The sequence below is a fragment of the Corvus cornix genome, chromosome 12 (assembly GCF_000738735.6).
Source record: "Corvus cornix cornix isolate S_Up_H32 chromosome 12, ASM73873v5, whole genome shotgun sequence".
Taxonomy (NCBI): Eukaryota; Metazoa; Chordata; class Aves; order Passeriformes; family Corvidae; genus Corvus; species Corvus cornix.
The window spans coordinates 9360421-9378389 of record NC_046342.1 but is presented as its reverse complement, the minus strand read 5'-3'; the positions used below and the strand labels follow the sequence as shown (position 1 = coordinate 9378389).

The 17969-nt window shown below is 39.6% G+C and overlaps 1 protein-coding gene across 1 annotated transcript; it reads right to left on the bottom strand.

Moving 5' to 3' along the window:
• Positions 1-1146: 1146 nt before the first annotated feature.
• On the bottom strand, positions 1147-17969 carry RUVBL1 (RuvB like AAA ATPase 1). Its single transcript, XM_039559206.1, has 11 exons — positions 17700-17969; positions 16854-16940; positions 16118-16250; positions 12056-12207; positions 10704-10793; positions 9715-9864; positions 8310-8373; positions 7004-7202; positions 5159-5261; positions 2041-2132; positions 1147-1736 (listed from the first exon to the last, which is right to left on the bottom strand). The coding sequence occupies exons 1-11, from the start codon at positions 17838-17840 to the stop codon at positions 1577-1579; spliced, it is 1371 nt and encodes a 456-aa protein (XP_039415140.1). The 5' UTR covers positions 17841-17969; the 3' UTR covers positions 1147-1576.

Here is a 17969-nt window from a genome sequence, read left to right as displayed (position 1 = left end):
GACCGAGCTCCTGCATGTTTTAGAAGGCAGAACTCTCTGATTTAACAAGGGAGCTTTGTTACATTTGCTCTGTAGCAATTAAGCCATGTAAATATATTTTATACAAACGTGCATGCTATGGTTTTGTGATAATTTTAGCTTCTTTAATTACCACAAAGTCTTTCTCTCAGGAAAGCAAAATGAATAACAGAGGTGGATTTTACCTTTAAAACATAACAGAAAACCCCCTAAACCCTAAAAGGCCTGTGATTGCCTCATGTAGTATTACTGAGACACTGACATCTTGTGAAGGATTCATGGAAGGCTGAGTATCTGTTTGGTATTTGTGAGACAGTGTCTCACTCAGGAACACAGATTTAAATTTCTGATGAGCTAAATGTATTAATTGAAAACTTACCCTCTTCACTCTGCAGATGCTAAAAAGGGCATTTAAAACTGGGCTCCTGTGATAAGTTACTATTTTTCCCCTTCCCACCCTACCCCAAGAAATGCTTATTTAAGTAGTGTACATAGAGTTTTAAACCCTAAAGATTCTAAGGAACCTAGTGAGGTTATTCACTTAATAAGGCTTCATTTTTTCCCCAATACATCCATTTATGTGGTTACAGAGATTTGTATTTCAGTGTTACAAGGATCTAAATCTTTATTCAGAGTGCTGTGAAGCAATCAGGTATCCATGCTTTACAAAACAAGGAAGCACACTTTGAACATGAGACTAAACTGAAGTTCATCCAAAGTCTGTGCAGAGTGGGATTTTGGTTTTAGTTTGAAATTTTTTCCTGATCCTGAGTGATCAAGAAAGTGGGGATAGTGGAAAAAAAAAGCTAATCATGATGGAAAGCAATTTTTATTTAATCTGCTTTAGGAAAACCCAAGAAAAGTTTAAGTTACTCTGGGGGAAAGGCTTTCAATAGGGCCAAGATAACTATTATGTATTTCTGCATTCTTCAAGGAAGTCTTCTGAAAATAAAACCCAAACCCTACAAAGAAGTAAACACTTTTTAAAAGTCCTAATCTATTTTTCCCTTTGCTGCAATCTATTTTTGTGTTGCAGATCCATTTTACTCATACTTGGCTTTGTTAATTCCAATTTATTTTGACTGTTCCTTTGACAGGCCAACACCCAGAGTGAACACACACTTCCAATATTCTTGACCTTTTTTTATTATAAAGCACTTCAGACAAACTTTGATTCAAAACCAAACAGTTCTCATCTGTAAAAGGAAACTATTTTAAAACAGGATTCATAACGAAAATAGACTGTTCTTAAGCATCAACTTCAGTTAGAGCTCTTCTGTAACGAAATCTAAAGACAAAGCTGATGGGTCAAGAGCTATTCATTTCATATATACTGATAAAAGGGAGACTAAGATGTTACACACACACCATGGAGCATCTTATTGTTGATAATGAAGTAGGAACACTCGATAGTTAATTCTGGCCTGACAAAGCAGTCCAACATTTAAATATTCTTCAGTCCCAAAAGAGACAAACCATTAACATTTCTCATTCAATAACTAAGCCAGCCCTGGCTAAGGGTTAAAGCTACTTTAAAGCATCTAACATGATAAGCTTTTCATTTCATGTACTTCTCCTGTTGATCAGCCAAGATTTTTGCTGAGGATTTAGCATCATAGAAAAGTTCATTTATTTCTTCAATATGCTCTTTCTCAATGCTGTCTTTCCCATTAATCTTGGCAAGCAGGTTAGCTGGGGTCAGCAACTGCACAGCATACCTGTGATCAAACAGAGGCAGATGAGCAATTACAACTCAGCACATGCCAGGGAACTGAAGATATGGAGGGGTGGGACATTTGCTGGGAAACACAGCTCTGCCACCAGTAAGAAAAAGTCAGCAAGCACTCCAGCACATGCATTCTTTAAAGGAGAAAAGAGGAGCATTACCACTCTTTTTTTAATGATTGTTAACACACCATGTCATTGTAAAGGAGAGGTTTGTCTTGCTTCCAACAGTGAGTTATCTTACCATGAGTGGATTTAGACTCAGTCATGCTTAACAGAAAAGTGTGCCCAACTTACCTTAGGGTTGTCTTGGTACCAATTTCCCCTAAGTGGTTTAGAGCTTCTTCACTGATATTAATCCCTTCTGTCTGAGCACGGAGCTTTGTGATCTGTTGGGAAGAATAAGTGAGGTAGGAGTCCAAACAATTAACATGCTAAATTACTTTAATTAGCATCTATAAACTGTCAGCTTTGAGATGACATGCTACAAAACAAGATGGTGTGGAGAGTTACCCTGGTATAACTCACCACTAAACAAGAATTTGTAGAATTTTAAGTCTTTGACCAGGCAAATATAATGTTAAAAAAATTATTATCACAAAAGGAAGGTGAAGTAACACATCCGGAGTGCTAACCCTTCATAGTAACTCTGCATGGTTAGCAAGGCCTACCTACTAATAAGGAGCAGAATACGAGAACTTAAACAAGAAAATGGAAAATACATGTGAGAAATCAGTGGCAGCTGGAGTCTTGTGGACACACCAGTTACTGGATTCTGCAATGTATCACTGATGCTATACAGCAGAGCCCTCCAAAAAGCCCTACAGAAAGCTACACCCTTCCCATAGCAGCTCACAACACACTTTTTATTCAATTGACAAGAAGACAGTAAAATAAATCAAAAAGTTACTTTCTATGATTCACCTATTCCTTCAAGAAAAAAAAAATCACTAAGAAGAATCTAATCTTTCAAGAACAGTCTCAGGCTTGTACCAGTTTGAAGATCTTTACAAAGTTGGGGAGGAAGATATCACCAATAAGCCTGAGCATATAAAGCTGTAACAAAAGTGGCACAAGTCTCTTGGTAGTCTGTATTACCAGCTGAGTGATAAGGGGCAGACTGGATAATGATGTTGTGTTGTAGTGCTGAGATAACTCTGGAACTGCAAGCCTCATATAATACAGGTATTTTTCACTTTGGCAGCTTTGTAAACAAGATATCAAGAAGCGCTCGTTTAAATTAAAGCCATAAAAATGCGCTCAGGGAGCCAGGGTAGGGAGCAGAGTAAGAGAGGGGCTTGAAATGGCAGAAAGTTGGTGCTGAGATATGTACATTGACTATTGGCAATGCTGCTGCAAATCCCAATTTCAGGTTCAAGATTTTTACTTGCAGATCACCCAGATGTCCCCTTTCCTTCACTCACACACTGCTACTTTGTTCTTCCTCTGCTACAAACAACAAGGTATCAAATGCCACATCTTTAACAATGTTTTTTAAAGGAACTTTTTATGGAGCAACCTGGTAGAACACTACTGAAGGATTGGGGCCCAAGCCATTAACCCACCAGCTTGCTTACACATGGATTTACTATGGAATAGGAAAACAAGTGTTTATCAGGTAAAATACATTAGGAACAAAACATCTCAGTTATAACCTCTAATATCCAACAGGAGGCACATATGCAAAAAAGTTTGATTATAACAACACCTGACTAGAATAAGCATAAAAGTGAATTTTTTCCCTATTCTGGTTTCACCAAGGTTACTGTGTGTTTTGTCTCAGAGCAGCACTTCACAATGTGATTTCTACTTTATCAACATGCACAAAAAAGTACGTTGAACTGGTTATGAACACACTTTCAGTAGATACATGACCAGATTCTGTGCTGATAAAGGAATCAATTGTGAAGGCAAGGGTCTCACACAGAAACATCATCTGCAGAAACCTCTTCCTAACATGAAAGACAAATGAGAGCAAAAATAGAGAATTAAACTTATGGGTGCCTTGTTTTTACCCCCCTTCCCCCCCAGCTGTAGTCAGTTAGAAGCCAGAGTTAAATGTAATAGCTCCTCCTCTTCTCCCATGAGAAGCTGCCATTCAAAAGCCTTAATTTAAGGGAAGATGAGATTATCTAACTATGGGAAAATGATTTATGGGGCCCAGAGTCTGGACTCTATTTTTAGCTTTAGGCAATGCTACTGTGAACATTTCCTTTCCTTCAGCCCTGGGGAGGGTGGAAATAACAGCACTTACCCCGCTCTTCTGAAAATCTTATCTGCACGGTAATACAGCACTAACTACACAGAATTCACTTACACTACAGGGAAGTCCACACAGTCTTTAATACCGCCAGGCTGAGTAAAAGTCACACATGAAAATTTGTTTTGTATAGGGACTAAACCTAATTGTATTGTTAAATCACTGGGCTGCTTCTACTGCAATCTACACCCTAATGCTTCAAAGTGTCCTTTAGGTACAAAAAAATCATCCTGAGAACAGCTCAGAACAGCATCAGTGAAAAGCTCCTCAAACCAAGTGAAATGAAGCTTTGCCTCTGCGTTTAAGTTCGATAAATGCCTGGCTTCACCTTGGCACTTATTCAGCAGCAGGAGACCATTATCTGGTGACAATGCTCTCCTCCACTGACACTATCTCTTAAATAATACAAAGAATTGACATGGTAAACCCTAATGTCTTCTGCATTGTGTCACTTCCCGGCATTGAGACGCTAATGAGGGGGGATCTTTGACACAATGCATCATAATGGCACCAAGCATTATAATCGATACACAATACATTGTGATGGCCCCACAGGAAAACTTCCAGGCATTTGGAAGGGTATCTCTGCAACACTTGCTGTGCTTACATTTCCAAACTTGACTTGAGGAGCATGAAAAGTCTCCCAGTTTTAGGAGACAGCCCCAGTACGTTAAAGCTACAGTACAGGGCATAAAGGCAAAAATGCAGCGCATGAGGTTGTATTCCTCAATCCCTTTCGTGTCTCATGTGAGGGAAAAGCCCGAGGTCTGGGACTCAAGATCCCATTATGTGACACTTCAACTTACACCACCTGAAAAAGCACTACCTGCTAAAATCTGCAAACTATAGAAAGCACACCAGTGCAAGAGATTTCTTCAGCTGACAGTTGATGCCTTCCCGCAAGTGAGGTGCCACTTTCAGCCCCAGATGTGCATAGCAACTCCTCAGTGGCTGGAAGTCAGACAGAGAAGTTGGGTGCAGTTTTAACCAGCTCACTGTATTGGCTCCTAGAGAAGCAGGCTTTTAACAAGCAGGAAGCTTTCTGGCACAAGCCCTGGTGACCACAGAGTCAGACAGCTCTACAGTAACAGAACAGGCAGAAGCTGGGCACAACTCTGGGGACTCGTAACAAGTTCTTTAAAACGCTGTGCATACCTGCTTCATTTCTTGGGGTGTATAGAGCATGGTTCGGATAATCATTACTCGATCCAGCAGGTCCAATGGTATTCCATGAGGAGATACGATATCCTCTGTGCCTCTAGAGGAGAAACCAAACAGAAAGACATCACACACTAGTCTGAGTTCAGTACATTGATTGGGTTAAAATCAGTAGAAAGTGACTATACTAGTTTACAATTGTTGTGTGTCCACAGAGACACACACCCATGGGTCAGAGACAGGAAACATTCTGGTCTAACGTTCATTCCAGACAGCCCCAAGGAAACAAATACTATTGCTGGAGCTCTTAAACATGCCATTCAAAAATAGTGAGAGGTGCTTTCCTGCCTTTTATCTCACAATACAGTCTTATCTAATGTTCCAAGGTATCTTCCAGTAAGGAAAAAATCATTCTTACTAAGTTGTTTAGCAGGATCAGCAGAAATTATATATACTATCATCCATCTGGAGAACATGCCCTGTTGCTGAGCAAGCCATTCTTTCCCCAGTCCCTCCAGTGAATAGTTCAGTGGTTTACATTCCATGCTTGCAATCCAGCAAACTGAGAAGTGTAGGTCTCTGTATGAAGGACAGGGCAGGATCTAGATCCCCAACCATTTTATTTGTTTGATGTACAACACCCAACAGCAAAGCCTGCAGATACGTGTACTCTTGGTTTCCCAAGACCACCATAATTTGCTGTGAAGTCGAGAGTGAAAGATACCTAGATTTAATTTATGACCATTGCAGAGATCGCAGTAAAAACAGTGAAGTGCTGGTAAAGAACTATATTTCTAAGTTCAGTGCTAGTATTTAGGCACTGCAACTCTTGCCATGGTCCTCCAATACTAGATGCCACTGTTATATGGAAAACTTCCTTTCTTAAATCACAGCTTTTTCATAACAAGATCCACAGTGAATCCATGCTGACAGATCTCTACTTCCTTTACTCTTACAGTCTTTCTGTATCTTTGCAAAGAGAATGCTGTAATGTCCACCTTAAACATTTTCGAAGGGCTTATGATTTTCACTTTTAAGCAATGCAAACAGAGGAAGATTAATACCAGATGAACCACTATGAGGGAAAGGAAAAGCTGGTTACACAGCTGAATTAAATTAATTCAAAGAGTAGCAATCATTGTTAATGACAGCTTGTTTAGACATAATTAGACCTAGACCACAAACTAGTAGTAGAACTTACAGAAGAGCCTGAAATAGGAGAGCACTTTTACTGAACATGCAAAGAATGCTTTTTGTGGGTGCAAAATATCAAAGTGAAGGCACAAAGTGAAATGAAGATGAAAAACAAGTTGGTTGGCAAGACTGAAGAATCACAAAAAGCCAGACCAACATAGCAGGGAAAGGGAGAGGCTGAACTGTGACACATATAAGAGTAAGAACAAGAAGCTGAAGTCTGATGGAGTTAGGATAGTAAACAGCAAAATAATCCAGAAGCAGGAAACAATGATTATTAGAGGTTTGTAGCTCTGGTGTTTTTGATGTCACTAATGTGCAGGCAACAGATGTACTGAGGTATACAATAAGAATGGTAACTGTTACAGATCACCCAGGAAGTGAAACAATTCAGAAGCTGTTAGAGGAGGAGAGACGTGCTAGGGGAAAGGACGAATTTCAGTCAGCCTGGCATTAAATGCTTGTCCCATCATGAAGCTTATGAGCAGCTTTTGAGCACTGATGCACCTTGCAACTCATGCAGAGGATTATATCACAGGTGTCAGTGTCACAGACAAAAGCCTTCAAAGATTGTAACTCTACTGATACAGCTAATTCCAAGGTTTATGGACCAATGCAAACTGGAAAATTCAAGTTTTGATGTCATACCTGATAATGCAGTTTCCTCGGTTGGAAGCAAAGATGACAATGGGGGAAATAGAAGATTCCAGAGCTCGGTGCAGGTATGTGAAACACTCAATATCCAGCATGTGAACCTCATCCACAAAGAGCACACCTGGCACTAGCTCTGCAATGCCTTGATCGATGTATTTGTTCACCACCTTATTTATCTCTCCTCGAAGTTTGTCTGAGAACAAAAAGAAACTGTTGGTTGTTCTGCTAGGGAACAATAGGTCAGTAGGTAAAGACTGAAGCAAGGAAAATTCTTCTTAAACTTTTTCATGGTTTGCTATCTTACTACCACAAGGAAAATATCTGCGACACTAAAATTTTGTGGCATTTCATACTGTACTGGGGAGCCATCTGTGCAACAAACTATTTAAAAATTGCATTTCTCACACTTATGAAGAATTGATTGTTGGAGGTTTGTGGAGTTTGGTGTGGGGGGTGAAGAAGTCAGTCAAACATCAGTTTAAAACATGAAACTTACTGAAGTTTCCAAGCATAGCTGAAAAGAACATCACTGAAAGAATGAAATCTTTTTATTCTATTTCAGCAAAGAAGTTGTGTTTAACAAAAAAAAAGGCTATATAAGTTTCTGTGAACCTACTACTCTCAAAGCTATGCCAGATATTACATCAATAAATCTGGTATTAGAATAAGCAAAGCAACCTCTGGGACAGACAAAATACTTCAAAAGATGGCCATTGAGTTAGGTATTGAAACAGATTTTGATTTAAATTTAGATAGTCACTTAGTGAAGCATCATTTCTTTCAAAGCAAAAAGGAGAACACAACTGTCTGTAGATACTGTTTCCTCCAAACACCTGTAGTTAAGATAGGAAGAGCAGCAGTGCATGTGGAGCATCAGGTCCTTAGACAGCTGTTCCAGAGGTGCCATTTTTCTATTCCACCAAAATTCAGTATGGTTGCTACAACATTTTTTAGACGTTGTGTATTACTGCTGTTCAGTTTGGCTCTTTGTTGAAAGCCTGAATCTCACACTGTGGCAGGAATGTTGTGGGAAGGGGGATGGCACTGCCATTCTGACCTCTCCCCAGGAAGATGGGTGCAGAGCAGTGTATACATTTTCCCACTATATGCATGAACTTGTTGCACTGTCTCCAGCCACTGCAATTCTAGCAACTGTATCACTGCTTTGTGAAATCGGAGTATTTATGAATATGTATTATGTAGGCATTCATTTCAATATTGTTACTCTATTTTCTAATCCTTTTCTAACTGGAAAACACATAGATTATATTGGTCTCAAAATACCATACAGGTTTCATACCAGTGATTTCAGTTTTCTTAGGCTTCATCAACTGTCCCATCATAGAAAGGATGTCTTGCCCTCCCTAGAAAAACAAAGTTACAGATCAGCTATGACGTCATGTATAAAGCACATACCTGGGGAATTTTATAGATCAGGAATTGGTCAAAGAAGTTGTTTCTTACAGTTAACTTGACATTTTATATCAGCAGTCTTTGATAAAAAGTCTTTGTCAAAGTTTAGGCCATTTCACCACAACAGTATTCTAAACATAATCACCTATCTACCTCCTCATCCTTTGTTCAGCCTTGCTCATTTGGAGAGCATAAAAAATCAAAATGAAACATCCTCTCTTAAAAAAACTGTCACAGAGAAAATCTTGAGGAATGAAATTGTCAGGGAACACAGAGACTTCGATTGCCTGCATGCACAGTAGGTGTTCAGCCTGTCAACATGGGAAGAATTATTCTAAATTTTATGACTTTTGAATACCATTATTTTTATCAAATAATTTTTTTTTTGTAAATAAGGAGGTTTATTTTGAAATTGAGTAAGTTAAAGAGTTGTATTGTTATACTGTAGGGATTCCAGCCTTTAAACTTGTTAATGACTTTGTTTTTGACACAGACAAAATTCTCTCAAGAGTGAACAAGACACAGCAAGAAGTAATTCTCCTATTTTTTTTTTCTGCAATACATGCAGAGCTCTACTGAAACTCACAAAGAAGTTTAACAAGTGGCTATGAAACATTTCTGAACAAAGGGAGGACATCAGTGGAATCCACAGCGGACAAAAATACTTAGTACCTCAGTCCTTGCAGTTGCCATTTCACAGCCATGAAACCACAAACACAGAGCAGAATAAATTAATTTGCATTCAGAATTTCCAAGAAATTAAATGATGCAGGTCTGGCTGCTGCTACCTCACACCTGTAGGCAGCTTTCCTTCTGGAGAGAAAGCAATAATCTCTTTTCCTGGTCAGAGGAAACAGCCCACATCACTCTTTTCCTGCAAGTGATGGGGCACAGTGGTGGAGGGAAAGAGAGCAGGGTCTAGATTATGCATTAACTGTGAAGGTGGTGGATCCCAACCACGTGGAAGCTCTTCTACAACTCCAAGACTGTTCTTTGTAGTGCTAGAGTGTTACTCTGACCAGTATTCCATGATCAGGTGCATGAATTTTAAGGAAGCAACTGCATCTTTAACCTCCATGGCAGGGCCCTGAAGGCAGGCAGCTGCAGCATGAGCTCCCTGAGGAGAGAAGAGCTAGACTGGCCTTCAAGGTGTAACACCCACTGCTTTTCCTACAGTGGAATCTTTGAGGGTGAGTGAGTTAGCTCAACTTCCTACATCTCAATTATTCTGGTAACATCACATCTATGTCAAATAATTTTTCTGAAAAGACTTCATCTGTGAAGTCAGATACCTGAGGTCGAGCATTGGCCACATCCAAGTCATGCAGGGTGACATCCTGAATAATTTCCTTTTTCTTGTGCACATCACCTTTTGGCAAGGGAACATACTCTTCAGCTTCAAGGTCAAATTCTGTAGCATAGATATCACACCTGCCTTGCCTCTGAGGAACAGCAAAGAGAAACCCAGGTATAGAATTAATTTCAGTTCCAAAACCTTGAGTGACATGAACTCGATAATGGGGTTAGTTCACAATTCCAGTTCTGACAAGCTTCAGCTGACAATCCAGACATCCCACTCCCTGCTTAGCAACAGGCATACCCTATCTACTGATCAAAGCTCAAACACTCTGTTGAAAAACGCCTGATTTTTCAGTGGCAAGAATATTCCATTTCTCTCTCCCCTTCTTTTAACCGTATGCAATTCTTGCTAAAGGACAAATCCAGCAGATTAACCAGAGATTGGGAGAACTGTTCAAGACTCCTTTGTAGGTGGGTGATTTATTATATGATAGAAAATATTATGCTCATCCATTAAACAGCAAGTATCACTATATACTTACTTTCTAAATCAGATATGAAAAGAATGCTAACTAATGCAGTATTCCCTTCTACATGTATATATCTTGTGGAGAAAATACCAGAGCGATAAAAGAAAGATTAAATACGCTGCACATGTCAGCCTGAAAATGACTAAAGTTGCTTGGTTTTTCCCCTCTTCCCTAAGAGATGCCTTGATCTTACAGAAAAGAAAACTCATCCAGACAGCATCAGTGATAGCTTCCTTGCCAGATGACCTTAATTGTGAACCGGATCACCATGTTCTTTGGGTGCAAAAGATACTTTTCTCTTCAGATAAGGACAGCACTGGGCTCTTTTTAAAATTTCCATGTAACCATTTTGTGTCAGTTAAGGTTAATAAATCAGAGAGCCTTCTGACAAAGCCAGAGAAAGGTCTACAAGAAACATACACCTGCATAAAAGTACAGAACTTTTCTTTTACCTTGACAGCTCCACTGTTTGCCTCAATATAAATAACGTCACCAGTTTCCACTCGCTCCTTCTGCAAGCTTTCAAAAATGCTCGGGTCCAGCTGGAGACAAGCAAACAGCACAGTTGGTCAAAACAGTTCCATATTGTTATGGTAGTCAAGGTAAAGAAATTCAGTTTGAAGCTCACTCCCACCAGACAAAATTAAACTGCAACTCACCCCGACAACACCTCTAGGATTTTATAAAGCTGTAACATTTGGAGTAGGGATAGAGAATAAATCTGAAAGATGCACAGAACTCACTGTCTTACCAAAAAAATCTGCTATCCAAAAGGAAGTGACAATGCCAGAAACATAATGGTACCAGCTACAAAACATACCTCTAAGTAATGTGACAATGTATTTATACCTAGGAAACAGTAGTTCTCTAGATTTCTAGGAAAACTTTTATAAAAAAAATCTGGTTATAGCATTGAATTATGTTCCTTGATTTCTTGAGTCCTTATCCTCTGTGGAGCTCTGTGAGGGAGAGTGGGTGTGGAATACATTAGATGCCTTTGTTTCTCTTGGTACATGTTTATTCACTTTTGCTCTTCATTTCCTTCAGAGTGAACAAATGAAAGATGATACTTAACAGCAGAGACAGCTTTTAGTTCTCTCCTAGTCTGACTGGGAAATTGAATGGAGACAAGAAAACAAAAGGAAAGTGGGCCTGAGCTGGCAACACACCAGCTCAATTTCCAGTTCTCTATCAAATATTCACTAGAGCATGACACCCCATGCAGAAAGAAAGGATGTGACAGAAAGAACAATTTATATTTAAACAGGCAATATTTCCCTGGCCAAATCCTCGAAAATTTGGTTCCTGACAATTAGGAAAACAAAACCAAACAAGGCCTTTCTTGTATGTTTATTACCATGAACATGAATTTATAGCCAGGGTCAGAGTGTATCACAGACTGAGACAGAACAAAGTTCGGACTGCCAGCTCAGCCCATTTTTTGTGGTACTAGTGATCAACAAAACTGTATCAGGATCTCTTCCTACTAAAACTCACCTTTAACTCACTGAAGACATACAGTTATGTGCTGCCAGAGAAATAACAGCAGCTGCTAACCAAGTGATGATGGGTTTATCTCCTATTTCAATTAGTAGGAGACAAGACCAATATCCAAATATTCTACATAAAGCAGATAAACATGAACAGTCAGGATAAAGCTGTCTAGCCAAAGAAAGCAGCCTCCTGGCAGCCCCACTTGACAGAGATGGAGATCAAGAGCTTGAAATGGAAATAAGAAGTGCCAAAAATAGAAGCTGCTAACTCGAAATACTTAAGGAAATCTCTGAGACTCTACCACACGTACCTTCAACTGTTTGGTTCCCTTTGCAGTTTTGAGTCCTATAATTACATGGCTGATGGTTTTGCCATATCCCCCCATAGGGTTCTCAGTCTCACAGGGAGTTAGTTCTGTGACTTCTCCTTCATAAACCTCCTTGGTCTCTTTAATCCTCAGTCCTGCAAGAAATTGTTTAGAATAGTTTCAGTATACACTTAGGAGCCTGCTGCTTTACTGTCAAAAAAATGTAACATATGGTTAGGCTGCATTACATTTCATGGTAAAATTTTACTTTTATAGGCAGAAAGATGAATTATTGTTCTCTTCTTCAATTTTAAGTGAGAATACTCATCCTGTGCATCAGAATGAAAGCTCAGCCCAAGTTCTGACCTGCTAAGAAGTTCATTAAACTTTTAGAAATTACTTTTTTCCTACTCATTATTACTAGTTTTTGAAGCAAATGTTAGGATCCTCTGTCTCTTTTCCCTCCCACAAAGAGGGAATTTGCTTGATTTTTTTCCCCTGTGCTAAAGCCAGAAACACAGATCATCTTCTGAAACTAGTGACATTAATTTAACAGTGAGTTTTACACAATTTTTGGACCATCACAAAAGCCCTGCAAAGTTAACAAAAAGATAGGAAAAAAAAAAAGTAACTCCATAAAAAACTTGACATTTTAGCAACTGAGGTAAAAATATTACATAAATTGATTAACAGGTATTGTGCTAGAACATCATAAAATTACTAAGGGGTTATTGTATAATTTCAAATATTTCTCAAGTTAATAGCAAAAGCTGAGCTAGACAAAATTTAGCAGAAACTGCTACAATGCAAATTTAAAACTATTTCAAAATAGCTGAAAATTACATCCTCACTTTGTTACTTTTCAGACAGACAAGCAATCATTAGAGTATCTGGTTCTAGTTTGTGTTTTTCTGCTCTAGTCACAACTACTGTTTAAATAACTAGGTTATTTTAAATTGATAATATTGAGCTGATGAGATTTACAGGTAGACCATTTCAAAGCAAACCCACTATCATCACCACCACCACTACAATTATGTACGTTCTAACTACATAGAAGTTCAAAGAATCCACATCTGAAGAACTCTATGAAGTATTTTATGAGACACACATGCCATACGAAAAATAATGAATGGGCTGGAACAAGATATAAGGAAGTCATCCTGCCCAGTCTGAGGGTATTGTGACTCTATAAAACTTTCCTTGTTCCGTAACTTTTCATTTTGCTTTGAAATAGATCAGACACTTCACCAGTAATTTTGAGCTGCTGATAGGGGCTATAAAGAACTGACAAATACGAGTCTGTCTCCCTCTACTGGGCCTAAATTCAAACCAGGATATGAAATGCGAGAAACAGCGTAACTGTGGATAACATGACAAATTCTTGGTAAGAAATGATTGCTTCCTCTTACTTAAGACTACATAAAAAGTTGTGTATGAAGTTAATTTCAGTAATTTTAAAAATGTTTTTCAGGTATGTCAAAACACCAGACAGAAATTAATGAACCTTTGAGTTATAAAACTGACCTAGAGGCTGCATCACACTGGCTCATATTCAAGGAGTGTGAAGCAATATGGGAATTTGCACATTGAAACTGCTGTTGTCACAAACTGGACCAGGTTTGCGTGTTCTTTTTGTTTTGCTTTTAAACTTGCAGCACAAGTTCTATTCTGCTCTGAAAACCTGGCAGCCTGTTTGTGTTTAGGGTACAATTTGTATGCTGCTGAAGCATGCAATGAATCTTCCGGTTCCATTTCATCTGAAAAGAATCCAGTTCACGTGCTCATTCTGTTCACCAACACAAGTCAAAGCCAAGTCAGCAAGGGTAAACGCAGGGATTTGCTTCAGAAGCCTGCCTCTAATCCAGACTAATGTGCTTTTAAGAGATGTGTCTGTAGAAAATATTTACAGACGAACATGATCTGAACAAAGGTAATTGATGCTTTGAACTTGCTGCTGATTATCCTTTGATTTCAAATTAATCTGCATGTTTCAACTATGAACTTCATTCTCAAAAGAGTTCTTAGAGAGATCTACTTCCAAATCAGACACAAATCCAAGGCAGCAATTGTGGGCTATTTCATGTTTTGGTTCAACAGCACTCCATGGAGCTAAACAGTGCTTGCTTGACTCACTGGCAGGTACAACCTGGCAACACAAGGAACAGTCATACTATTGAAGTGGCTACTGCAGCAGTTATTTTTGATTGCAACTGAGCTCTAACATTAGCTGCTATCATCATCTTCACCAGCTGCTAATAAGCTCTATACTGGATTAATCTATCCCAGGTTAAATTTCTTTTAACCCATACAGCAATTCGATCTGCTCATTTCCCACTCTGTCCTTTTATATTTCTTACATATTATAAGCTCTCTACTGCATTCCAAACACTACTTGGCCTTGAGACTATGTCAAGTCTGTTATTAAAAGACTCTAAACAATAACAATTCTGTGAAGTCAGAGTAACTCCTACTTTCTTATAAAGTGATGGGTCCAAACCAGTCAGACTCTGTAATTTCCAAGAAAAAAACCCCAACCATTAGGTAAAAAAATTGGTATTAACATCTCTGATAATTAAATCAGGTGGCTAAACCCCTTGAAAGTAAAATCCATTATATGAGCAATGATGATGTACACAGAAGCTGCTACCAAGGAACCATACAAAAAGCCAAAACTCAGTAATACCTAAATGAATACTTCAACTACTGATGGATGGGTGAGTTGAAGGTTCCCTTGCACCCAGACCCAGCTGCCACTGCACAGAATCATTTTTTTAAAAATGCACCCTTGTAAAGTATTTCTTTATCAAGTAGGGAAGCTAAAACCTACCTGAGATTAAAACCCAACTGGAAAGTGTTTCATTACAAGAAATGGTGATTACTAGTCCTTTAAAATATTTCATAGAATTTTTTCTTACATTCATAAAAATATTCAATAAAGGCTGTGTTATGAAAATGTGACATGGAATTCAACAGGAAGGAATAAAAGAAGTTCCATCTTTCATTAACACTAATATTTGTTTAGAAGTGTCTTTCTATTGACATTCAGGGAATGCAGGGAACTAACAATGTAGCTGGCTGTTAAACCTCAGAGAGTTAAAATACTGCTATCTCTAGAAATGACAACATGGATGGCATAAGTTTCATCTGTTGGTTCAGGTTTCCAAATCTCTGACAGGGAACTTCATCACATCAAGGAAATTTTGCAGACTACTGAGTCTCCATCTTCCCTCCCCCAGGCCCTGCCAGTTTCATGGTAACCAGAAGACCAGAGACTACTGAAAGTTGCTCTCTTATAAGTCAAAGGAATACTTTTGTTTCACTGAAGAACTGAGAGACTTCTTCACCCTGCTGCTGCCAGATGAAGTCCAAGAGGAAACATGGTACTGAAACAGGAAAATGAACTGTTAATACGTTCAGGACTAAAATCAACTGGGCTCTCTTTAGCCAATCCTCACACAAATAAGGGCCACTTCTGTCTGCATTTATCAGCTGTCAGCAGCAATCATATAAGAGATTTTAGACAGTCACTGAGGCTGTGTTGCAAATAAAGCCAATTTACATCAAACTTGTAAATGCACCGTAGACTTGAGGAAGACATTGAGTTGAAGTGTGTGCTTGCTGGAACAGTAAGTCAGGCTAATGCTGCTGTTTGGGAGCTCCTGATTAAGACTATTTAGTAGGGTGAAATCACTAAAACAAAAAAAATGGGAGGAGAATTTTTCTGTCTGTAAGTATTTCTGCTAACGTAAGAAATTAAAAATTATTTTTTCTTTCAGCTTTATTCAGTCACAGGCAAAACGGAGAGGTGAATATGGAGGACGAGAGAATAATTTGGTGAAGTATAAACCATAATACAATAACTAAGTTACAGTTTGTAAACAGAAAACCTGACTCCACTAAGTGTGAAAGAGATTCACTAAATTAGGACCAGCACTGAAGAAAATAAGCATACAAAAATATGAGAACATTGTGACCACTGGAAACTTCTTATTTTTTAGGTGACTGGAAAAAAGCAAAGTAAGTATCATGCAAATACTTAATTCTTCTTTTCCTGAAACTTACCAATTGCACGTCGGAAGTTTTCCATTAGGACTTCTGTTTTCTTGATCTCAGTGGAATAGACCTCACTTCCAACCATAGGACAAAAGGGAACTTTGCTTCCCAGTTCCTGAGCAATAGCTAAAGCCAAAGCAGTCTTTAAAAGGAAAAAAAAAAAACAAAACCAAATACAAAACCCAGACATTAATTTTGAAGAGAATTAAGGATTCTTTTTCCACAAAGTTAATTTTCCTCATTATATCACTTTCTATATATCAACTATCAATTTAATAGTAAGACTATTCTGTCTGACATACATTTCTCACATATAACAACCCTCCTTCAACACAGGTGACTTTGGCCAAAGACTTTTAAAAAACCTTAAAGAGCCAATACTGGGCATTTGAATGCAAAAAGCCTTAAATAGCATGGGGGAAAAAGTAAACCAAACAAAAACTATTCTGGCTTTAAATATAAAAGTAACTTCTAAAACTTTTTCAGAGCCTGTGTTACCTATGTGTTTACTACCCTACAAGAGGTGGGTTCACACTAAAGATGCTGAACACACCACTGGATACTGCAAGTGTCGACGACATGGCAAAAGTAAAAGTATAAAGTAGGAAACTATACCAATACACCGATTGAAAAAAAATTCTGGTAAATGAAAACATTTTCTAACCACTACCCTAAAACAGTTTTGACAACAAATTAGAATAGATTTGGAAATATTTTATTTCATAACAAAATAGAAAAATAGTACCTTGCCAGTTCCAGGAGGTCCTGCCAACAGCACAGCTCTGCCAGCCATTTTTTTGCTTTTGATTAGCTCCACTATAACCCCACACGCCTGTAAGTTAAGTATTTACACTGTTAACACAAGTACTGCTATAGCATCTTTTGTTCCAACACTACCTAATGAGTTTAGAAAAAATAGCTTTTACAAAAAGTAAAGATTTCAATTTCATGCACACAAAAAGAAAAACAAGATCAGAAAAACGTGATTTCTACAATTATTTTATCTAACACAGACATTAAAAATCACAGACAAGATAACTCAATCTGTGAGCTCTGACTCCTCTTCCCTCCCGCAGTCCCACACGCAGAGAGAGGTTGGAAAGTAAAGGAGACCAATCTTCGCTGCCTGAGCCGCAGGTCCTCTACAGATCCTCTTTCACGGCCAGGCTGAATGGCGCTCCGAACAACCTGGTCCAGGGGAAGGTGTCCCTGCCCACGGCAGGGGGCTTGGAATGAGATGATCTTTAAGATCCCTTCCAACCCAAAGCATTCTGTGATTCTGTGAGGCTTTTATCCGAACACCGCACTGAAACGGATGCTCGAATCCCTACTTGCACCAAATCTGTTAACTTTTGGTTGGTTCCGTTGCCTGTAACACCCCAATTTCTACGCCCGACACCCGGGAGACCGTCACCGTCCTCGCACAAGCGGGAACGGAGCAAGTACAGTCCCGATCGTCCCCATAGCATCTCACACGGCAGCAGCGACACGGGGGAGCCCAGGCACGACTCTCACTCGCTGTCGGGACTTGTCAGACGCCCCGGCCCGGCCCGGCCCGGCCCGGCCCGGCCCGGCCCGGCCCCGCGCTCACCTCCCGCGCATTCTCCTGCCCCACGAGCCCGGCCCCCGCCGGCTTGGCGGCGCCGCTCTCGTCCAGCCCCAGCCCCTTGACATGGCTGTGGGCGGCGATGCGCTGGGTCTTCGACGTGCTCTTCACCTCCTCGATCTTCATGGCGGGGCAGGGGCGGGGCAGGGGCAGCGCAGGGGCAGCGCAGGGGCAACTCCGGCCCGGCCGCCCCGCGCTCCTCGCACGCGGCCCGCGCGTTACCGGGGCTCCCCGGCGCGCGGCCCGACGCGCCCC